General features: G+C 39.8%; 1 protein-coding gene across 1 annotated transcript in view; it reads right to left on the bottom strand.

Annotated features, from left to right (window-relative positions):
* prkcaa (protein kinase C, alpha, a) overlaps nucleotides 1-25,481 on the bottom strand; it is an 87,319-nt gene that overhangs the window by 3,043 nt on the left and 58,795 nt on the right. The window contains exons 9-16 of the mRNA XM_079554195.1: nucleotides 24,081-24,221; nucleotides 22,271-22,444; nucleotides 21,913-22,004; nucleotides 21,774-21,836; nucleotides 20,860-20,998; nucleotides 11,809-11,889; nucleotides 10,801-10,908; nucleotides 8,067-8,207 (exon numbers count right to left, since the gene is read on the bottom strand). Coding sequence (XP_079410321.1) covers nucleotides 8,067-8,207; nucleotides 10,801-10,908; nucleotides 11,809-11,889; nucleotides 20,860-20,998; nucleotides 21,774-21,836; nucleotides 21,913-22,004; nucleotides 22,271-22,444; nucleotides 24,081-24,221 — 939 coding nt within the window. The remainder of the gene's footprint in view (nucleotides 1-8,066; nucleotides 8,208-10,800; nucleotides 10,909-11,808; nucleotides 11,890-20,859; nucleotides 20,999-21,773; nucleotides 21,837-21,912; nucleotides 22,005-22,270; nucleotides 22,445-24,080; nucleotides 24,222-25,481) is intronic.

Here is a 25,481-nt window from a genome sequence, read left to right as displayed (position 1 = left end):
TTGTATAAAGACTGAGTACACAGTGTAGAATACTTTTGTCTTTAAATTGTTACAAACAAAATGCTTTAAGTTGTGTGTTACTGTGTAACATTTTGGATTATACTGGTGCCAGTAATACAAAACATGCTCCTAATGACTAGCTAGACATAGAAAGTGTGCAGCTTTTTGCAGGATAATCAAAGAATGGATGTGGATGAGTGCATAACTTTCAATCTCATACAGTATTTGGCTGACTTTAGTCAACATCTCCAGGGAGACAAGGTGAAGTTACACCTTCAGTTCTTAGCCGTGAGCCGCTCATAACAAACACACGTTTGTTTGTTCATTTTTTTAAGTATTGGTCAACTATAAAAATATCTGTAATACAATTAATTGCTCATAATTTATTCTATTTGTTAGGTGTGGTTTTAAAGATATGCCATTATTGTTAATGTAAACAGTTTTTATTTTTTTTAATGAATAGAACTATTAACAGCGATACTAAAACAAAGACAGATCAGTGGTAGGCTTTATTTGTCAAAGATATCTCACACTTAGGGTCGTTAATGGTATACTTGACCTTTTTTCCAATTGACTCTGTGCATAACTTCAAATCACAACAACGCCGCCCAAGAAGTGACTTCCTGTTTCGATCCAGCACGCCAAAATAAAAGCACACAGCTCGTCTCACTGATTAGTTCAGCAGGGACTTGCAACATTACAAGAATATAATTAAATACACACATTTTAAATGTTTTGTCTGTTAATAGTTAGGCAGAAAGAAAGTTGAACTAATGAATAAGATGGTGCTTTTATTTTTGCCGTGCTGGATCGAAACAGGAAGTCACTTCTTGGGCGGCGTTGTTATGATTTTAAGTTATGCATGCAGTCAATTGGCAGAAAAATACCCAAAACACATCGACATCGTCGGTGAGTTTTGTGATTCTTTAGCCTGTTCGAATATTACTGCAGAACCGCTAATAACGCCGCTGGTTGCACTTTGTTGATTGGTTTACTTTGCTTCCTGTTTGCTTGCATATGTTCTGCCCTGGAAATGTAGTCGATGCCAAATCCATATCAGACTATATTTCACCTGTAATCAATGTATTTATTAGATGGATAACTTAAATCAAAAGAGTTTAATCTGTTGATTTGCCAGAAGATAGTGTTGTTTGTCAATTTCCATTGCAATTTTCATTTGTAACTATTTATATCACACTTGGGTAAATCTAAGCTGCCACCTTAATCCATCTGTCAATAACGCCCTTGTGTAGACCATGTCTTTGTAAAGAATAGGAAAAGCATGTGGTCCGGCTGACCAGGGTAGGGAACCGCGGTTTTGAACCATAAAAGGTCAGAAGGTGGTAAATGCTTCGGGTTAAAATCAAAGAAAGTTAACAGTGGCAAATAAATCTTCTTGGTCAGCCAATGCGAACAATAACATCACACAAAATTTAGGTCATTGAGGCAAATTGACTAATTAACATGTCTTTTTCCAACCCAATTTTCATCAAAGCATTGATAGGGAGGTCATTAGTGACCTTTGCTGCCTGTTAAATTCATCTTCATCTGTTGGCATTTGGGCGGCGTCAAAGCCAGTGGGCTGTGACCTGTCTTAGAGACTCATGACTAAGTGGCCCACATTCTGGTGGTGTTTATAAACCTGCAAACCAGCGTTATCCTGGTGTCTTTAGAGTTGTCCGTTCATATTTGTTGCATCTTGTAAAACAAAAAGCTGGCATTTCTATTTATATTGTACTGTTGTGGGGACTGGACAAAACCTGCCAGGTGATTTAACAGAGGTGAACACAGAGACATTGTGGTTGGATTTCTAAAGCCGACTTCTGTCACAAGCAGGTGATGTTCGCTCCGAGCCAGTGCTGAACTGTCAGCCACTATAGAGAGAAGGGCACACATCTCACAGGCAGGAGAACAATGAGGCTTTAGTGTGCGCTTTGTCTTCTATCTGCGATGCGCCCCACACACTGTGCCACCGCCGCAATGGCAGATATCTGATGGGTAATAGCCAGCGTCCCTCCGCTGATGCGCCTGTCTGCCTGTCTGCTCCGATCTGTCACTGACCAGTCAAGTCAAGTAACCCATGCTCGCTTTGACCTCTACACGCTTACGCGAAATAATATTTCACTCATTTTGGCATTGCACTATATTGCACAATTGTACAGCTCTATAAACAAGCAAAAAAGTTAACAAAAGGTCTCCCATAGTTTTGTGGCAAAGCATACCTTTTGAGAACGTTTACACTAATATGCTTTATATTAGTTGTCATCTGGGCTCAAAAGAAATGTTAAGACTTATTCTTGAGTGATGACTTATGTTTTATAATTATTTGTTGTAATAAGTGAAACACATGTCCGTTTGAATTGTTTTACTTTGCAAAATGATTTATTGACATTTAATTTAAAGGGACTACACAGAGTTTAAAAATGTTAAAAGTCATTATTTTCCTCTCCCTACATGTTCCAGCCGTGTCCTAAAGTATACAATGAGCCCAGACCTCCCACAACTGCCTCTAAAATCCTGCAGTGTCAATCAAAAAGTTGTTACTTTGGGTCCGAAGTGCCGTCATGCACGAGCTTAATATAGAAGCTGCAGATACGCGTAAGACCTGAGGTGGCAGTAGTGAGCATAAAATGACCAACTTGCATCTAGTCTCTTTAACAACACAAAACAAAAACCATCTAGCACATACACACATACTTACTGATGTGATTAAGTCCTTAAGACCTTAAGTGTCCATCAAAATTAAGTCACAATGCACATGCAGTGTTTGCTTGAAATAACACAAAAAGGTCAAAACAGAGGCCACCTCACAAAACCTCAAAGCTTAGCCCTTAAACTGTCATGACAAGTACAAAAGGACATTAGCCAGTTCACTGTGCCATGCCTGCAGCCACATGGACTTATATTTAACATCACCATTCAAGAAAGCTGGTTTAGCATCATTAATGCTGTACCGCAGCCAAAGCGTGTGGGCCGAGACCAAAACCATCAGCTGCTCCCGCCTCCTACATGAAGGCACAGTGTCCTATATGGGATTTTGACCTACTTTTCCTCATCTTTAATCTTCTCCATTGCTCTCGTGGCAGACACGGACTCACGCATATTAAAAGAACACCAAGCCACTTAGGATGATAAATAGGTATTCCGTCTTCTGCTCTTTCTCCATAAAGCCCCAAAGACACACCGTCCTTGTCCTAAAGTTCTACAGTGGAGTCCGTCTTTGTGAAACATTTAACACAATATCTATTTTTGAGGTCACCCTACGAAATGAAATAATGTCATAGTGTGTCTTTAATTAACATACTTTTACTTTATTTATCAGGGCTGTGACCTGGAAAAGACAGATAGTGGGACCTTAAAGTATGATTAAGCTAAGTAAATAGGCAAGAAACGCCAAATATATGAAACCACAGTGTGTGCACTCTGTAAAATGCTATGTTTCTGACAGAAGAAGTCTTATTTGAGAAAGATATAAGATAAATATACTTTAGTATTTCAAATCACACACTGACCAGCATATTTCCACTTGCGTAATATAGTGTAATACATATAAATATATAAAAAATATGAATGCATTTGTTTCATCAAGGCTGAACTACCAAAGAGTTCCCTACAACGCTTTCAACTCACTTCATGTTGCAGCAAGATTATTAATGGGACAGCACATTACTCCTGTGCTTAAAGGGATTAAAAATGAAGTATTTTCCTCTCCCTAAATGTTTCAGCAATGTCCTAATGTGGTGAATGAGCCCAGACCTATTCACCACAACTGCTTCTAAAGTCCTGCACTGTCACTCAAAAAGGTGTGAATTCGGGTCCGAAGTGCCGTCATGCACAAGCTTAATATAGAACCTGCAGTTACGTGTAAGACCTGAGGTGGCAGTAGTGAGTATAAAAATGACCAACTTGCATCTAGTCCCTTTAAGTCGCTCCTGTTGAGTTCAGAATTTAAATTTCAAATCCTTCTCACTTTCAAGGCCATAATTGTTATGGCTCCAATCCATCTCCAAGCCAAACTTCTTGATGTTAACTCCACAGTCTTTGGCCCTATATCCAGAAGTTCCCTATTCAGCCCTGGGCATTATCTGTAGACTGTCTGTCCATGGGAGTGGATCGCTCCTTCAATGTGGTTCTCCTTGAGGTCTCCTTTATCTCTCTCTGGGTTCTTAACTTTTTCCTTGCAGGGAAGGAGAGCCACAGTGAAACAATCCATCTTCCAAACTGTTCCTGTTTGTAAATGTGTAAAATCCATGCAGGACTGTGAGGCAACTCCTCGAGCAGTATTAGTATATACAAAAACAATCTGATTAGATGTTGATAAGTTAACAACTGATATACACAATCTGTGCACTGTTATTACATGTAATTGATTTAAGGAGGCCACAAGAGGAAAGACAGTTCTGCTTACTCAACTATACTGTCAGGCCTTCTCTTACAGCTGCACTGACTCACCGCTCATCCATATTTCTCCATATTAACTCTCTCTACATGTGTGTGTGTGTGTGTGCGTGGGTGGGTGTGAGTGTGTGTGTGCATCCTTGAAACACGTCCCAACTTCACACAACTGACTCAGACTTCCCACTGCCCCCCCCCCTCATTCCTCGCTGCCATCATTGCACATCAGCAGCTTTCTGTTTGACCCACTTTCCATGCAACTCCCTGTGCCCTTCAGCCACAAACATGGTCAGTCATCCACAAGTGTCCACTGACCGCGTTCTGTCCTCATGAAGAATAGCCTCGCTTCCTGCCAGTGTCCGAGACATTTCTAATTACATTTGTTGCCAGTACAGTATCCCGTATAAGAAATATCGATGCACACACAAACTCTCGTGGTCAAAGAGGCTCAGCTGGAGGGATAGACGATATTGATTGTAATTCTGCAGCTGTCACAGGCTGATGAAGTGAGATTGAGCGGTGGTAAGATGGCAAGGAGAGGGCAGCAGAGGAGGAGTAGATCAGAGGGTTGGAGCGGCAGGCGAGCAATGACCGATGTTTGCACCTAATGGACTCACAGACCGTACTGAGCCCAGCAGCACTCACATAAATATGAAAGCAAGAGCCCACCAGGCTCTGCAAATGAAGCCACTGTCTGGCAATGTAGCATCACCATCAAATCACATTTGGGCGTGATGTCCTTCCTGGCATAACCATGTCTATTTATCTGTGCATGGTACCACCGCAAAGAAAACACCCGTTTGCATTTGTGTAGATTTAAGTGCAGGAAATCAAATGTAATCAATGGTAATTGTAATTCGGTGATTATGATGTATTTTGGATATTAAATGAACATTTTAGTTACCTAGAAGTTATAAGACACTTAAAATGGAAAATCTGCTGGTGTTGATAAGATAATTAATGAATTTTAAGTATACTTCAGATATTTTTGTTCCAGTGTATGTAATTTTGTTTAATAAGATTTTGGGAGTGGAACAATCCCTGAGGATTGGGTTCTTGGTTTGATAGTGCCTGTGTGTAAAGAGAAAGATGACGCAAGGGAATGTAACGATTATAGAGGCATTACATTTCTAAGTTGTTTGGGAAAATAATTGACTAATGTAAGCTTGTGTAAATTCTGTAATAATAATTTGATCTTGTGCAAAAATAAAGCTGGATTCAGATAGAACTGTTCTACAATCGATCACAAGCAATTGATCTGTTTCCCTTTAAAGTAGTTCTGCACATTTATTGATTAAATTAATTAATTAATTTGAGCACCCATATGATCCTAGGAGCTCTGTTGTTGGGGGCTTTGTGCCCCTGGTTGGGTCTCCCAGGGCAAACAGGTCGTAGGTGACAGGTCAGACAAAGAGCGGTTCAGAAGCCCCCTACGAGAGACCAACAGGCCCGGATAATCATGAGGCCGTCCTTCTGTGGACCCACCACCTGCAGGAGGAGCCATAGGGGCTGGTGCAATGTGATTTGGGCAGCTCGGACGGCTGCCCCCACGACCCGGCAACGGACAAGTAGAAGAAAATGGATGGATGGAATTTAATATGGCTTGGTTTTGCTTTGCTCTGTTTTGTTAATTTGTTAATGTACCATGGACATGGTCATGAGCATTAAGTAAGTAAATAAGTTTGTTCTTTTCCCAACTTAAAGGTGGCATAAACACTGAATATTACTGAGCGAGTGACTTGTCAGTAATTCAATTTACGTAACAACATCCAAAAAGCGAGCAAGCTACATTTGTGAAATGGTGTAGTTTGGTGCTTGGCTCCGATCTTCCTGAGAACAAAGCTATGCTAACCCACTCTCAGCAAACATCTGCTATAATTTAACTACAACAACAAGCTTTTCCATCATTACCATCAATTGATTGATCCCTCCTGTTCTATGCAGCCATTAGACAGTACATGCAGAAATGATGACTCCTGTGCGCATCATTTTCACCTGTTTAGAGGAACTGTGGACCTTGAGGGTTATAACAATTTGTTACAATTGCATGATGGATGGAAGATCTCAGATCTTCAAGCTAACTTTTTATGCAGGAATGCCCCTGTACATAGTGTAGGTTAAAGCATGTATGCAAATGTGTAGACTCAAGGGACTTCGAGATGTCTCACAGCTATATCAGAGCTCTATTTATAATAAATCAATGTAGCATTAAATATAGATATCTAGACTTTTCCGGCAGACTGTATATTGTGCAGATCACATACTGCATAGAGCCAGTGAGGAGCAGCTGTGTCTCTGCTACTGTGAGCTTCCGGGTCTATATGTTTGTTCTGCTGTGACATACAGCATTGTGTACGTATATCAATGAACTATACCACTGACTTATACCATTGGGTGGCACACATGAGTCCCGTGTGTGTTCATTAACTTGTCCTGACCAAATAAACACATTATATCATGCAACTGCTTGCAATCAAAGAAAGCTTAAATGTCCAACTTTCCTTGAACACTTCACTGGCATTGCCACATAATAGAAAATTGCAAGGAAATCTATTCAAATTACATCAGCAAACCCTGGCACAATGCTGTGAGAACAACTGAATAAAGTATAATGGAACGTGACAACAGATGGCAGAGTTAATTAAACTTAACCAAATTGTGTGCCTTTCAATCAGCACAGGCTACAAGTTACCCATATACTGGCCGCAAATATGTGGCCGGTATGGTCTAAACAAATTTTAGTGAATGCTACATCTGCTTCATGTTTATTATTCATTATTCTGTATTTTTCAACTAAACTGCAAAGTCTCCATGACAACTGCATGAGAGAAAAAAGCTGTTGTTGGAGGAAAGCCTTATCTTCTTATTATTTGTGGTCAATAAATCTGACAGCATTCCAAAAACAAGAAAAATACTACAAATTCAAAGGTAACTTTGTATCTATTTTTGTAACTGGAAGAAATCTGTTTCTATGAACACCCCCCATAGTCTTCCCATGTTTACTTCACATTCGGGAACAGTCAAGAATACTTGACTTATAGGGTAACAGTGGCTCCCATGGATGTGGCTCATCTTACAATCGGAAAGTTGGTGGTTCAAATGTTATGTGTATTTCTGTATTTGCTTGAGTGTTAGTGCAAAGCCATGTGTCAAACTGGTCCAGGCAAACAGTTCCAGATCCCAACCCAGAAAGGGCCAGGGGTTGAAGCAGCTTGGACCACAATTTGGACCACAATTTGGATCTTGAACCGCCCTGCACTCTCCTTTGGAAAGATGCCTTTTGTGTTTTGTGTCCTTGGGCAAGACACTTCATCAGCCTTCCCCATGTAAATGTAGTGCTGTCTGAGTGAATTAATGGGCAAGCTGTGGCTGCAATAATAGCTTATAATGACTAAGTGAATGAATAGTGACAACAGTGTAGCAAAACACAGTACAAATGTAAGTCATTATTTTTATTAATTCAACTATTACTTCATATCTTGTTGTTATTATTGTCATTGTTATTATTGCTACTATTATTATTATTATTATTATTATTATTATTATTATTATTATTATTATTATTATTATGATGACACTTTTCCATGACCTATGACCTATCTGTTCTCTATGATCATTACAATATATGTTTTTGCTCAGTGCAGGAGAAGCTGTGTGCGCCATTCACTCACCACTTTGGGTTTGAAGGGCGGCTGGATCTCCCTGTTCTGGAGGCGTTCCCAGTCGATGCGCCTGAAGAAGGCGTGCTCTCGGACGTCCCGCTCGCCCTCCTGACCACAGCCCAGGCGTTTGGATGGGTGCTTGGTCATCAGCTGCAACAGTTACAAGTTCCAGCATTAATAAATATGAGTTAGGTAATTTCAAGCTATGCATAATAGTGTTATGTAGACTCTCATGAAACTCAATTATATCCCCAGTGTTTCATAGGTGCATTGACTTACCTTGTGTATGAAATGCGTGGTATAAATAAATATGCCTTGCCTTTCAGCGAGGAATGTTCTTTTATGTCAATCCTGGTAAAACTTTGCCATATCAATAACCCTCTATGGATGCTTTGTTTTGCCATTTCAGCAAACTAGACAACAACGTGGTAGCCCATTAAAACTAAATGTAATCTCCCTGTGGCCCAGACCCAAACATAGACAATGATCCTATAAGCCTGTATTATAAATCACTGCACTCCATGTCATGTCACTATCAATGATTGCAGTGATGCGAATGAACAACTACACCGCAATTTGGGCTTTAGCGTGCAATAGAAACGTGATCACAGCTAATGAAAGGTAATAACTTGCTGAACATTTTAATTGTGGTTTATTAATTCAAATGAACTTGTTTCATTAACAACCAAGATGGCAGCGTTTCTTCCTACGCCAGTCATTTGCTTTAAAAGAATTGCAAGAGAAGATCACGCTATTTGTAAACAGAAAACAATTCATGAGGGACTCTTTACTGACAGACCAAGAAGAAAATAACTTATGCACGCCGAGTAATTTGAATTGAAAATGAGCCCCGTTGTGGAGTCAATTCAATAAAGCTATGACATTCTCAACCTTATTTGGAAGTGGCACTGTGCACAAAAATGCATTAATGTTTCATGCGTGAGCTCAGCACACCTCGGGTTAAATGAAATCCCTAATCTGCGATGCTCACCTTAAACAACAGCTCAGCCGCCCTGACGTCTCTGACAGACCAGGGGCTCAGCGTGAACAGATGCAGTTAATCTGTGCTTGGAAAACAGTTTGGGAATCATTTCAGAAGATGCTATGTTGGCTTTCAGTATCAGTTTTCTCTTCACCATCTTGTTCCCGTAAATTTTAACAATATTTTAAAAATATAAAGCTATACAAGCAATATTTTCTACAGTATGCACATGTCAAAATTACTGTTTTGTTTTGCTGCCTCATCAAAAGGCATTGTTTAAGCCAATGTTGCGTGAACTCAAGCTAATAATGTGTAGAAAAGTTTACTTAGTTTATTTCAGCATATTCCTTTGGTAAACATAAAAAAATACTTGGAGAAGCAGAGAAATAACAAAATAAATATACTGTTTTTCTGAAGTTCAGAAACTTCAGAAAAATAAAGGAGTTACAGTAGATGAATACCTTATATAAAATTCAAGTCCCTCCCTCTGGGAACAAAGAGGGCGACCTCCACTTTCCTCCCTACCTCCATCCGCCTGCTGAATAAATGACTGTGTGGACCTGGGTCCCAACAGATAAATAAACTGAATTTGATTTTGAAAATTTGATGAAATCCCACAAACATTACTTCTGTCTAAAAACAGAATTAACCTTTCAATCGCCCATACATTACTAATATACTTTTTTTCTCTTTTGTAAAATTAAATGAACAATATTAGATTTAGGATAAAATAAATAATGTGGATTCTTCTTCACAGCACTAGCCACCAAACCAATAAGGCCGAGGCACATGTGCAGTAGAGGAGCTCATCCAGCTGGGAGACAGCTGATGACACAGAAGTCATTTACAGCCTGTCTGCCTGCTCTCTGGCTCGTCACTGATTGAGAAAGAGCATTCTTCTGCCAACACTACGCTGACACTGGAACATCACGCAAATCACACCTCCAAAAAGCCTTCAAACTCAGAACCTTTCACAAGGCATCACTTCAACTTTACTTTTTTGTAAAACGTAATTTTAGCATGTCACAAATGCTTCATCGAGCAGCTTTCTGCAACATTTCCAGCAATATAGTAGCAGTTATTGTCATAAAACAAAACCGACATTAACCTAACTGTATACCCCTGATTTCATAATACAGATTTTTACATCATAATGATGAATACTAGGAAAAAAGAAACTACTGGGAAACACCTCAACACATATATGCTGTATCTGTTCATCTGTACACTCATCAAAATAGGATACAAAACTATAAAATGTCAGTTTAGTAGTGTCTGAAAGAGGACATGAGCTGAATTGTATTGTTATTTTTGTGTTGCTGTGTTATAGAAGCAATCAATAAACGAAATGAATGAAATGCACTAATAATGACTAATCTACAACGCCACATACATAAAAGAATGTTCAGTGTGACTTGTTCTGACCCACTGTACTGTTCAGTGAGTCGTGCCTCCAGAGAGTGGGAAGCTGCTCTTGCCACAGGAGACATGCAGTAGAAGGACCACTGGGACTAACAGCAAAGCACCATCAGGTTTAGAAACATTTCCCATAGTACATAAATTATACAATACTATGTAATGTAAGGTGCACTCGGGTTTACAGTCAAGATAGTAAAGTAGCATGTAATATGCCAAAGAACCTTTGTGCAATGAATCACATTGAAGAAAAAGGTTCCCTTTTGAGATTGTTTGGTCTCTTCTACAGTCAATTATGTTTAAAATTAACATCTTAGATTTTAGTGTGAATAATAAGGCACTCACCCCTTTGCAGATGGACACTGCTTCTTTGGATAGAGACTTGGGATATGAGACATTGGACTCCATAATGGCCTGGAACAGGTCATCTTCATCTTCTCCGTCAAACGGAGGCTGTGTGAAGACAGAAGAGACAAAGTGTTGTGATACAGACCAAGAGCTAAAGCAACAAAGTGCACATTTATTGTGGGCACTTGAGAAGAAGGTACAGAACCAGTGGAGTGGATGACCCAGCTTTTCTGTCCTCACTGGGTGGCTATCATCAGTTACCATAATGCGAGTCTTATGACAGTTTATAAAATGACTTATTTGTCATTTCCACTCTGTCGCCCTCCTGGGCTGCAGTACTTGTACTTTATATTTCTGAGAGATTATGCATCTAATCAAAACAAATAAACTGCATACGGACTAGATTGTGAAGATTCTCTGTAGTGTTAACAAAGAAACATTATTGAACAACTTATGATAAATAGTTATTTTAAAACTTATTAAGTAAGTATTTTCCCGATAATGACCAACGTTCGATACATTATCCTGCTTATTACACGGCTATTTGCCAACTGAACACGCACAACATAAACTTCATACACCTTGCTACTTAGTTGAAGGTGCAGTTGGAGAGGAGGAATGGTGGTGAATCTCTGGGTAAGTTGAAAGTCGGACTCCCGCTAACTTCACGAGCGATTACCCCAACTTCTCTTGCAGTGAAGGGACAGAGATAGTGTCCGCTACTACGTATGTGTGGAGTGATATGAAAGACCTGTATTACAAGCACAAACTCTGTTGCCATTGGCAGTGGTGATTATTTTTTTCAGCGGTCCTCTATCAAAAAATAATGACCGGTAGAACGTTGGAAAATCCCATTCAAATCAATGGAGTGTTCTACTTGCGTTGTGAAGAGACGTATAATAAATAGTGTTAAATTATTGCTCAAAGCGTTACTGTAAAATTTTGCATGTCAAACGTTAGCTGCACAGAAACCACAGTTAACTCTCCAAAAAGGTGTGACCTCACCTGTCCTGCCAGCATTTCGTAGAGCAGCACTCCATATGCCCACCAGTCCACCGACTGCCCATATGGCTGGTATGCAATAATCTAGAGAAACACAGACACCAATGTTAGAGCCAAAAATATCATTCTGTTTGGTAAAAAAAAAGTGCAAAGAAAAACATATGCTTCTGACACATGCAAACAGTGTTTACATTTCAGGCAAACAGACACATTTATGTTGATTAAAGACAGAGATTTAAGCTTGTGCCGACTTGGCCCTAAACCTCTGTGACAAGTGAAAACACAAACACACATGACACCTTTGGTCCAACTCTGCAAAAAGAACGAGAGCGCATTATGAACACTGTGAGAATGATATGAGAATGAACCACTTGCAAATGCCTTTATAAGCTTTATAAGTTTGACTTAAGACAAGCAACCACATCTGGACTTGAATGTGGGATCTGTCCATCGAGCAGAATATCTATTGTGCTGTTATTAAATGTACAGTAAAGACTATATTCATTGATATTTCGTCATGACAGTTGTAAACTAATATGATTCACCCATTATTGCCCTCTCTCTTCTTTGCTGGACAATAAATGGTACAGTACTTTAACATATTTACGGAACATTCATGTTAATATAACTACAGTGTATACACTAATCTGAGAAGGGCATGACAGACCCATTTTTCATGGTCCCTACGAATTTGACATTTTCTCAGTTTTCCTGTGGGCAGCTCTGACATTGAACAAGGTTGGTGCTTTTACCCAGTTGGACCGTGCTATACTCAAGAGATAACTTTGCTCGGAAGACTGCATGCACAACATTCACAAATCCTATCTTCTTCAAAGCCTCGTGCTCCAAACATAGATAATATGGAGAAGAACCGATAGACACAGGTGCACAGCCGTCCTTCTACATCATACAGTCTTAAATGGCTTGCACCTGACCTCCACTATGCCCCTAGGAGTCAACACACTCCCCCTCCCCATAATCCTGGGACAGTGCTGTTTGTTATGAAGCTGTCCTGAGGGTCCCGGGCTGAAGGGGCAGCACACATGTTTGTTCACTCGCTCACTCACATACACACATAAACATACTGAATGTCAACATATAAATGCACTTCACGGCTAGGAAACACGCACACAACATGCGACGTGGGTTGGTTTAATGGTATTAGAAAATGTATTCAAAATGTTCCATTATCGTTTGACACATCCGATTAAGTATGTAGTGGAGGCCATACCCACACCAGGTATTAAACCAATTATCTCTATTCTCTACAGTGCAGTATGTAACCTGGCATGTATGTCACTGTTGTTACTTATAGGATTCTATTAACACTAACCATATTAATCCATGGTTACAAAGGCAAGTAGCTTAGAAAATATTTGGGTACTAATAAATTGCCATATGATCGATATTAGTTATTTCTTACTGTTTAGAACATGTCTCTTCCATACCTTCCAAGATCACTAAATAACTGGATGATATTAACCAAATGACCTTTTCCTACGTTTACAGTTGAGTGATCGAACAATGCAGTCAATACTCCAAGCACCAGGAGCATTGCTCCAAAGCTTGGAGTTAACATTCTGAGACCACTGAAGCCAATAGCAATACAGTGCAATGCATGATGACTGATGTGATGTGTACTGATGGAAACAGATGAGCTATTTCACATAGAGTACAAGTAACTCTGTTGTGGCCAGGGCTAGTAATAGTGTTTTGGGATTGCTCTCTCTAACATACAATCTTGGACCTACTAAAAACAAGTGGCTTTAATTTATTCATGCACTTATTCAATAATAACTCAGCAGAACAAATAAGTCACTCATTTTATTGTAAACTCAATGAACTGCAAGAAGGATCTTGACGATGCGCCGATTTAGTTACATTGTGTTGCACTGAGCATTGAGATTCAACATGCACGTAATGCTTTTGACAGAAATGTGTCTGAAGTCCTCAAGATCACATCAACGTGGGTAAGAATGAGGCCATCACCAAGCGAGCCAACGTCGAACCGACAGATAAATTAAACCGTTTTGAAAGCTTGTTGTCCCCATCCGTTCCCATAAAGACAGGCAGGAGCTAAGCTTAAGTCTTACATGTCTTTACTTCAGGAGGCGGAGTGGGAAAAGCCCTCTCCTTCGGTGTTGTAATTAGCTTGCCGGTCAGACGCACTTCGGGAGGGGAACCTTTGGGTAGGATCAAAGAGCAGGGTCTAAATCCCCTTTGAGCAGTTTTCATGTCGACCTTCAGACAAACCTGACAGCTGCCTGCGCACTGAGACATGCTGTGGATTTGTCTTCACATAAAATGTGTGCTTCCAACGTTGAAATATTGTAATATGTATGAAGCAAAGGGATGGATATGCCCTCAGCGATAACTGACAGAACTGCTTTGTGATAAATCTAAACTCATCACTGATCAAATGAGATACAAATGCTCTATATATTCCAACATGCTATTATGGTACAAAGGACATAGCCTTATACTTGATCGCAAACCAGAGAGTGGACAGTCAAAAATATTAGAACATTAACTTTGACAGTAGATGTAAAGATATACTGGTTTCAACTTCCCTAACCCACTGGTGGTTTGTGTGGTCAAACCGCTTAAAGCCATAAACTGGAATGCTCACGGTGCTCTTAGTTTGCTCAGGGCACACTGCATTAATGCCCATTTAAATATTTATACTGTAACACTTAGTTGTCCTGAGAAGCCGGATTTGCAGTGTTCTGACCAGTAAAATTTAAATATCTCACCCTTCTGAGGGCGACTTGGAAATCCTTCTTGGAATGGATCGGAGCAAATTATTTTATTTTTTCCCACAAATTTTTTCCAATATTTCTTACCCTTTAGTTATTCTCTACTGCCCACTCACTGTCTGTCACTCAGCGCCTCGCTAATCTTACTAACACTGTTTTTTATTTAACTGTGTAGCTTTGTATTGTTTGTATTTTGTTACTGGACATAAAACTTGCCAACTTTACAAATGGACCAAATTAACTAAAAAAGAAACAATGACTTTTCCACTAGCTCTCCCAGAGTTCTGAAACTATACATGTTATGCGTGTGATGTCATAGCTAGGCTGACCAGGAACCCTAGCTGTTTTATATAAGCTCAGTCCCAGGCGTTTTCAATGACTTTTGGTCACGTGTGCTTCAAACATGACGCTTCCAAAGCGAATGAACCAATAAAAAGTCTATGGTTCATTTAATTGACCAGAAGAAGAAAAAGACTCATACAAACAATTTTATCGTTCAACCCGGGGTAAAAAGTAACTTTTTAGCCCCCACCACAAACTCCCATTGTGTCCCGGTTTTTATTGTGGTATATCTGGTCACCGAATCCTATCACAGCAAGAGCATGACAGAGGAAAATGAGTGGCAAGTCGTGCAGTGTTATTCTTTGCTTTGCCACTCAGTGTGGAATATTGAAGGCTCAATATATTTTTTCCTATATCTGTCAACTTTAGCCATCAAACATAATCAACGATCCAGATGTTTGCAGCTGTTATCAACCCATCAACTACATTTAGGTGAGGTCAAAGCCTAGTTAGAAATCATTAACGAATGTACAGACCTTTTGGTATTATACTTAGGATACAAATTGGCGTATAAAAGTAGCCTGATATGCCAGATTATCTCCTCTGTTTATTATACACTGTTTATTCTGAACCACTTTCTTTCAAATATATTTGAAATATATAATGTGTATGGCTGGCCACGCTAGTATGAAAGTGGTCTCTGAGCTAAATGCCAAATCATATTCAGTCAACCTATACTTTTTTCTGGGGTCAGCATGTCAACATGTTATGTCCGTTTCCTGTTTTTATCGTTAACACCGGTTACCGATAAAACATACTTTCAATTTCATCCGGTCCGGGAGCCATTGGCTAACAAATGTATGCATTTTGTAGGAACAGCCTCAGATAGCAAAAGGCATTTCTATGATTACTATGGTGTGCATGACCTCCCAGAGCACTCATTATTCTGAGGGAACAACAGAAAATTGATACAACCAAAAAATGTATGAAGCAGTCAAAATGATCTTTAAAATTACAAAAATCTTATTTCATCAATTTTATATTTACAATAGACAATACAGGAAAAAAGTACGTGTCATATAAAAAAGTTGGGGGACAAGGAACACCAGAGTAAGGAGACGTCAAAATGACTGCTTTGGGGGTACTCATTAATTAGCCAAAGAAATTTGCTTATTTTAGTTCATAGTCTGCCAATCAAGGACAAGAAAAAAAACAATAGCTGTTTAAGATCCAAGTTGCCATGTGAAGAGTCATGTTGTTCACACAGCACTTAAGGACAAACTGGGCATTAGTCCACACACCACCATTTGTTATGTCCTGTATTGTGAGCTGCGACTTGACCTCAGTCTCTTACAGCAGGGAGCTTAAGCACTGAAGGGTTGTGGACACATCAGGTCAATATAGCGAAAAAGATCCCTGGCCCCGCGTCGGCACAAGTTAGGACGTGGCACCAGAGAGGAAAGAAGATCAAGAAGGACAGAGTGGACTAACACAGAGAGAGAGATGAGAGGGAAATCCAGGACACAGTTGACAAAATATAGAGAGGACAAACGTGAGTCTCCATCATAACACAGAGAAAAAAGAGAAACAGGGAGAGACTCTTTTGTTTTCAATGATTACATATAAAATCAATGACTTCGCAAATGTGTACAGACACAGAGAATCCACTGTTGTTGTCTTTTGCTACTGTGCTTCTATTTTGAAAGAGAAGCGCAAATGGCTGCTCTATAAGCTTTTATCAATGTTAAAGGGACTCTGCGTAACATTATGGATTCTACATTACCAGCAATACAAAACATGCTCCTAATGACCAGCGAGACACAGATTATGCTATTTTTGCAGTAGGTAATCACAGAATGGATTTGGATGAGGACCAAACTTTTTAAATCTCATATTTGACTGCCTTTAGTCAACATCTCCATGGAGAGTTTACTGTGTGCTACTTTACTGCACACAGTAAAGCAGCACTTGCAATTTTAATGTTTTATGCCATGTCACTGGATTTGGACTTAATCTACAACTGTCTCCACTTCAGATGATGAAAGTAAACATGTACATATTTTTACAACACCTGTAAAAGCCTATCTCAATGGAAAACTACCACTGTCTTAGTCTGATAGAAAAGTATAATAATTTAGCCTCATTTTGTTTGGACCATTTGGGTAACCATAAAGGTTTTAAGTTAATTATATAATAGTTAACATCAATAAGCATAATAAGTGCAGATAAAAGATTTTGCATGGGACATTAGAGACCCCACTTAGCTCGATTTCTTTGCAGTGTTGCTGTGACGATTGCTGCTCTTGACACCCGTTGTCTATGTGCATTTACCCAGCTGAACGTGCTGGTTTAGGGACACTGACCTTCACTCCCATGTTAGATGTGCCTTATCTATTATGCAGTATGGTGTTTTGATGTTTGCACCGAGATGATAAATGTGTAAAGTGCAGGCTCTTTCGGCCGGACCACATGTAATCGAAAAAGATGTTCTGACCCGAGTTTGACATTCCCTGCTTTTGTCCTGTTTTATTTTGGACTTTTACTGTGGGGAAGCCTCTGGCCAGAGAAGCTCCACTGAATCACTGCACCCAAATGTGTGTGCACTATTCATATCTCTACAGAAAAATTTCAATACGGTTTTGTAAGGGGCCATAGGCGACTCAAGAGAAGGGGAAAAAACATACGGCGGACATTTGTGCACCTGTGCTTGTGGCAAAGCCTGTGAATGTTTCCGTATGTACTTGTGTGTGAGTGCATTGCCGCACACATTTCTATTCCGTTACGCCTAATATTGCATGACAGTTCTGGATCAGACTAGTCAAGGCTACACTCCTTTCCCATATAAAGCCAGGCATGTGAACACAGGCAGCATCCTCTTGCTCATATGCAGAGTGATAAAATAAACATGCTGGTATACAGTAGAGAAGGATAAAAAATATATGACTTCACCTAAACAGAGATCCCTGAAGCCAGAACTAGTATATTCTACATAGTCAAACTGTTGAAGTGTAAACAAGGGGTAAGTGGGGTTAGGGTAGTCTTGACTCCTCCGTCAGTTTAAATAGGCCTCTAGCTTGCATTTACTAAAAATGCGAGAAGAAGATTCTGAAGCTGGAAGCGAAAATCCTCAAATCAATCAACCCTGCCCAGTTGGCGATACCAAAGGTGCGTACACACCTAACCGGTCAAATCGTGTTACCGCTTCTATTTGGTCGCTTGCACCGGTTGTTATCAGTCGCTTGTGTGTATTCACTTCAGGAGGAGCCACTGCTGTTGTGCGATTCTGACAAAAAGCTCTGGGATTGCGCAGGCTGTTGGTGAGCACTAAGTTGTGAATGAAAATTGTTTTCTGATGCTTTACTTGTGCTTTGGTGACAATGGAAATGTTTTACTACCTTTCACTTGTACACTTGACACTTACTGTAATTCATACTGCACACTCCTTTCAATATGGAGTGTGCAGTACCTGTCTGTCCAGCAATCATGTCATGATAAAATAATAAGTGTATTTCCTCTGATCAGGAAAGGCATTTCAAACCACAGCTGCTGCGCCGTCATGATGCTTTTCCGTCTCTCTTCAGACGATGTTTTCCATTTCACTTGTGTCTTTTCCCGAATGTGTGTGTTGGACTCCACTTCCTCCTTTACACCACGTTCACCCCCTATAAACAGCTGACGCGCAGAGTGCATTGTCCACAACGCCGCGCCGCCACGCACAGTACAGTACCTGTCACATTGACAATACACAGTAATCACCCGCACCTGCCGCAAGAGCCGTGTTAGGTCTGAATGCACCTTTGGTCTTTCTACTACAACACAAAATTCCTGGACGACCGAGAGTATTAAGGTAATTCTGACAGATGCACATATCTTACTGCCTGGTAAATAGTCATAGACTACAGATAAAAGCTTTTAACACAGGAAGTTAAATTTAAACATCTTTCGGGGTGCAGTGTTTGCGTCTCAGTTCGTCTTTCTCACCTGCTCCCTTCTGCTCCTCAAGCTTCTCACTTGCTTTTCCAGACACAGCTCAAGAGATTTTGTAATGCTACTAATAGCACTGATCTGCAAACGCTGGTTTGAGCACTCGGTAATTGGTGAAAGGTTTAAAATAGGAGCTGCCATCATCAGAGCATAAGGCCCAACACTGTGATCTCGGCTATGTGAAAACTGCCCCATAAAACACTCGAGACATACGTAACAGAGTAAATAATACGTAGCAATTTCGGTGAATTAAATGCAAGTATCCCTAGCTTAAACACTCTTTTATTATTACACTATTTTAGAGAATGGTTTAACCAGTTTGCACTCACAGTTCTTCATAGGTTACAGGTAATTACACATTGAATCAACTTAATTCAAAACAGAACCTCAACCATCCAGACTGACAAAACAAATGGTAAACTATATCTGAGACTTAATTGGCTACTGTTTTGCTGTTGCTATTTTTCTTTGGTCGGTCTGTCTGTATGTAAATTGTCCCATGTCAAAGCGCTTTGTGACCGTGTTTTTGAAAGGAGAAATACAAATAAAATTATGTATATAACATAAGTTATAACTTACAGGAGATGTAGAAAGTAGATATTTTCTTTTTGAGTGTCCTCTCCTAATAGACAGTGACACAATAAACTAAATGTGAGTGTTGTTCGGTTCTGTCGACCCCTGATGCTAACTCCAGCCACACCACTGCGCGCACCAACTGGAGCCTAAAGGACTATGGCAGCTCCATATATCCTCAGACGGTCCGGTCACATAGTCATTACAAGGTCACTGCGCTGTCGTCTACATTTCACATTCAATATCTTACATATCATGTATGCTTTCTCTCGTTACTTTGACTTGAGAGAAGACTGGGGGGGGGAATAAACTATTAAAATGATAATCTAGCAGCACGACTGACTATTATTACCAATATTGAATTTGTTAATCAACCACTCTGCATACTGTACGGTTCCATATGTGAGTAATAATGACCTGTCACATGCGTGAAGCTCAACAAATGGTGGAAGCATCATCTCATCGTTGTGGAAACCTTCCCATAAGGCCATGTTGCGTCACTGGCAGCAGCTGTACAAGTGTCAGTGACATGGTGAGCTGACACAGATATAGCGATGATTGGTAAATACGGCCTCCAACAATTCATAATCATTTATGTTAAGAATTGTCAGGGATTTAAAACTAATGAGGAAGCACAAATACAGGAATGACGTCGTTTTTATAAATTTCGTTAAGGCTCCAAAATCTATATTTTTAGCCAATGTTTGTCATGCAATTATGCTGTAAATAATGTCAATGGATGAGACCCAGTTCTATTCTTGAGATATGGCTTTATCGCCCTTCAATTTTACCTCAGAAAATGTAGTGGTGTACAACTACTACTCTTTTCATTATCCAATCAAATAAAGATCGTAACATTGTTAGATTCAAACATTCCAATAGGTAACTGTGCTCGAAGGATTTAATCTACATTATCATTGCTCGTGTAGTTACATTTATGTAAACAACTACTTTTGTAGTCAACCAATCAGCAATTAATTGATTGTTGTTGCAGCCCCTACAGAAGACAAAGTATAAACAGCTATATTATTTGTAATTGGAATATGAATCTAATGAACTAATTACGCAGGTTTACTCTAAGGTAGCCACAGCAGATTGGCACAGCAGTTAACACTTTTAGCATTTATGCATAAAACATTAACTCGTCTGCTTTATGCCATCCACATTAAATATACATCTCATGCCTTTAGTTACCACTTGCTTCATGTTTAAAGGAAAACATGTATTGGAATATGCTTGGGGGGGGAAAAGCAGGAGGCCCATCTTGTGTTTGGTTAAGTTTAGATATGTCTGTCTGATGGCTTACGTCACCAGTATGTACGTATTTTGTGTGTGTTCCCGGGGCACTGACCTGAATGCGGAACAGAACAAGGGTGACAAGAGCCCGGACAGTGACAGAAGTGACCTCAATCATCACAGGACAGAAGTGCACTCGAATCATTTTAAAAGACACACTTACTTCTGGAGCGATATAGTCGGGGGTGCCACAGAAAGTGCGCGTGGAGACTCCGTCCAACATGTTCTCTTTGCACATGCCAAAGTCAGCGATCTTGATGTGTCCCTCTGAGTCTAGCATCACGTTGTCTAACTTGAGATCTCTGAAGACACAAATGCAAATGTTTTTTGACAATTTACCCGTAGTAAAAAAATATGTGGTAGGTTTAGGCTAGCCGCTGCCACAGGGTTTGGAAGTACCGTATTTGAGAGTGCTAGAGTTTAGAGAACTTATGAAGGACTGGCGGTTACTGTAATAAAGAAAACAATAAAATCCACAGCTAGAGGAACGAGTTTGCAAATGGGAGCTTGAACAGCGTGCTGCCGGGAGAGGCTTGTAAACAGTGCAGTTGCTCCTCCATGCCCAGGTAGTTGCCAAGGCTGGTGCGACTTATACTACGGAGCAACTAATATATGTTTTTTCTTCTTCATTATGCATTTTTTGGTTGGTACCCCATTCACACTCTCATTCATACACCAATGTGCACAGACACTGGTGGGTGAAGTGTCTTGCCCAAGGACACAACGACAGTGTGCACCTTCAGGGGGCGGGATTCGAACCCGCTCTACCATCTGCGCCACTGTCATTTATGTTCCGTTCAATTGGAACAAAAATTGAAGCAGTTTTTGTTATCTAATTGTGTCAAAAAAGGCTCAAACAGAATTCTTTTACACATTTTTGCTATACAGTCTATAATGGAAATGCATGGTAACTTAAAATGTATGAAAACTAAGTTAGATGGAAAATACCTTGATTTTGCAAGTCTGTATTGTGGCTTCTTGCAAAATGGACATTGCAACACCTTATATGATGATAATTTGCCATGATGAATGCGGATCAATAGAACACACTGAATAATCTCCACACCAAATCCTTACCGGTAAATGATGCCTTTACTGTGCAGGAAAAAGAGACCAACAGCGATCTCTGCTGCATAGAACCTGCAATAACAAGCCGACAATCAAGCCACTGTTCACCGTTTATGGATTAAAAAATGTACGGATAAGGATTACTTACACTGCCTGAGGTTCCTTAAACTTGCCCACCTGTTGTATGTGGTACATCAAGTCGCCACCGTTTACATACTCCATAACAAAGTACAGGCGATCCTGAAGAGGTTAATTGATTAGTCATAAATAAAATTTGCAGATTTGTTTTTGTTATTACAAGCTGAATATATGAGTTGAACGATATAAAATGTAGAAAATATTATAAAGCCTCATAAGAACATTTAAGCTTTGGAACCAAAAATATAATAATGAAAATAAAAAGATTTAAAAAAAAAAAAAAAGCACATGCAAAACAATAAATGGTATTCCACTCACTCGCCTTTCCTGCAGAGACTACTGTCCTCATTTAAACCAGATTAACTCACCACTGTCTGGAAGCACGAGTGCAGGAACGTGAGGAAAGGTGGCTTGTCTTGTAGTGCCAGCACCCTCTTCTCCACCATTGTACACTCAACATCATCGTCCTGAATAACCACATCTTTCTTCAGGATCTTTATGGCATACAATTCCTCAGTGGTTTTCATCTCTGCCAGCATCACCTGAATGATGACAAAAATGTTATCATTTATTTAAACTCTAAACTGAACAATGTAACAGATGGACGTCGATGTGCTCCTTGTGTTATTACGCCTTATTTCCTCTTTGAATCCGCTTAGAAAATTGACATGTTTTAATTTTTTGTAACTATACTTGGAACGTGTAACAGTATTTAACTAGGGGAAACATGGAAGAGCTTGGTCGCTTCTAACTTCAGTTGTTTGGGTCCATAGAGGAGCGGAGCAGAGGCTAAATGCAAACACTGTCAGTGCTCTGTCTGCGTGATTATTATTATTATTATAATTTCACAGTCAATTTTATGCAAAAACAAAACAAAAACAAAAACACGTTAGAAAATCACTTTAAGACTTTTTATGACTTTTTTTTTTTTTATTTTAACTTCCTGGCTGATGTCTTGAGATGCTGCTCCAATATTTCCACATAGTGTTCTTCCTTTATGATATCATCTATTTTGTGAAGTGCACCAGTCCCTCCCGCAGTAAAACAACCCCCAGCATGATGCTGCCACCCCGTATTTCACATTTACAAGATTACCCCTTTTTCCTCCAAACGTGATGATGGTTATTATGGCCAAACAATAAAAAAAAATGCTTTTGTAAGACCACAGTATATGTCTCCAAAAATTAAAGACTTTGGGCCAGATCTTGTGGCGGCGCACGGATGTGCGCAGGCTCTTGGCGAATTATTTTCCGAGTGGCGGAGCTATATGTGCCATTTGCCTTCGCCACCTGTGAGGGGGCGTCACAAGAGGAGGTGACTGCGCTGATGGAACCACGGCTGACATTCACTTGCTCGTTTACATTGCGCTGTCTTGCGTTCCTTCTTAAGCCTTAGGCTCTCACAGTTCAAACTAAAAACTTTATTTACCCCATCGTGACCTAAACGATGTTCACGTCTCGAGAGAAAAAGAGCTACAGCGTCCGCTGTGGCGCGGATCGGCCCGCGCTTGGCGTGAACGCGAAGCAAAACAAAAGCACATGTTCACCCCCCACTCCCACACAACCACTCTCCTGGACGCGGAGTCGATCTGATTGGAGGAAAATGTGTGTCTCCACCCACTTAAATGCGCTAAGTCTGGAGTGGCAAGATCACAAAGTGCGTTCCTACTGAGCGCAAAATGTCACGCTATCGTCTGCGTTTTGAGAAGATCGGGCCCTAAGTGTGCATTTGCAAACTCCAATATGACTTTTTCATGTTTGTTTTGAAAGGTGAAATGGAGTAGCTGAGGGCAGCTTTAAAGCTGTGGTAACTGATTTTTCCTGTTCAAACTGTTAAATTTTTAGTTTTGGCCCAAACACTTTTCTAGCTCTCACAATCCTTCCAGCGCATGTGAATTGTTCCAGCACATAAATGATATAAACGCTTCACGCCAGTGTACAGCTTTGAGTGGCGGCAAAGTGAAGCCTGGGGGACCATCCCCAAAATAAATTGCAATACATTTTTATTCTACTTCTATCTTCCATTGCTCAATAAAATGTTAGGAAAAGACATTTACCTAATTATTTAGAGAGTTGATACAAAGTATGTCATCTGTTCACAAATAGGATAGTAAAATGTAGATTTTGCATATTTGTACAGCATTTGATTGTGAGAGATGTAGCATTGTACTGAACAAACCTTGCCAAAGCTTCCTTTCCCCAGCACAGCGAGGAAGGAGAAGTCACTGAGTTTGACCTGGTCCATAATGGTGGAGGGCAGCTGGCCAGTGGAGCTGTCTGTCTCCGAAATGTTCTTTTTTCCTGGGCCCAGCTTGGCTTTCTGCACTCAGGGCACACAGAATTTGACATATAAGAAATACGAAGCTAAAAAAATAAATGCACAAGTCTGTTGTGAAGATTCGCACAATTTATCATTTGTGGGAGAGGCTTCTAAGATGTAAATAGTAATCTTGATTTTAAGCACATCTATGAATCATCATGAATTTTCAATGTATAAACTCAAGCCAGGCTAGCATCGCCCCTTTAGTCTTACGGGGCACAATGGTTCTTAATAAATTGGGCAAGATAGATAAAGATAGAAATATAAAATAAAAAATGTATAAACTTAAAAATACAGTGTCAGGCAAACTATAAATGTTGCATCACTTGTAAACACACAAATCACTAAAACACTGGATAGGAAAAAAGCATTTTAAAGTGAAAATGATGTTTATACTATTTTTTGTATGTTTCTATATTGCACAGTATTTCTTCAGGTAAGACAAAAAGTACTAGAATATTCTATGACCTCATGCCACCCATATACTATAGTGCTAAGAGGAAGATGCACACTAACTGGCTGAATGAAGTCAAACAGACAAACATGCTAAAACTAGTACCCTATAAAGTTGTCTGTACAACTCTGTAGCATTTCAGCTTCAGACCAAAAGCAGCTCATAATATTTCAGAGAGTTAGTAAGAAATGAATTTCTGAGCGTCTGTCACCATTTTGCTACACATGTCATGCTAAACAGCTTTTAGTTTGGTTATTGTATCCCAGTGGAGAGTCTTATGTGGATGCAAAGCAGGCGGCAGCAGTTCACAGCACACCTGAGCTTTAGCCATTGACAACACAGGCCTGGCTGACGCACAAGAGCAGCACGCTTACTTCCTTCCTGTCAGACACACCTGTTCAGGTCTCTCCACAACTGTTTGGTCCTGGAACCAAAGGTTATAGACTTAAATAAATAACTACATCAAAAGGAAATGTAGATTTATTTAAGTTATTTAAGTTAATGTCACAGACATATAGACCTGGAGATACAGAGCCCTTTACTATCCTCTGCTGACACCTAGTGTTCATCAAAACATTTACAATGAACTACGAGTGAGAAAACAAAAATATAGATTTTTTTTTTGCGACGCAATACAAAATGCAAAATACGGAGACGAGACATACATGCAGACATAGAGGCACATTGTGTGAACGTTTACTAACAATCTTTTAAGAGCAAGAACTTTTTTGCTTACTCAAATACTAATACGCATGGTAGATGTAATGGTACAGTAATTGTGTGACTATTCTAGTAGTAGTGGCATT

This window comes from Gobius niger (genome assembly GCF_951799975.1).
Source record: "Gobius niger genome assembly, chromosome: 3".
Taxonomy (NCBI): Eukaryota; Metazoa; Chordata; class Actinopteri; order Gobiiformes; family Gobiidae; genus Gobius; species Gobius niger.
Note: the sequence above shows the minus strand (reverse complement) of the source record. Positions and strands in the feature narration are given on the sequence as shown.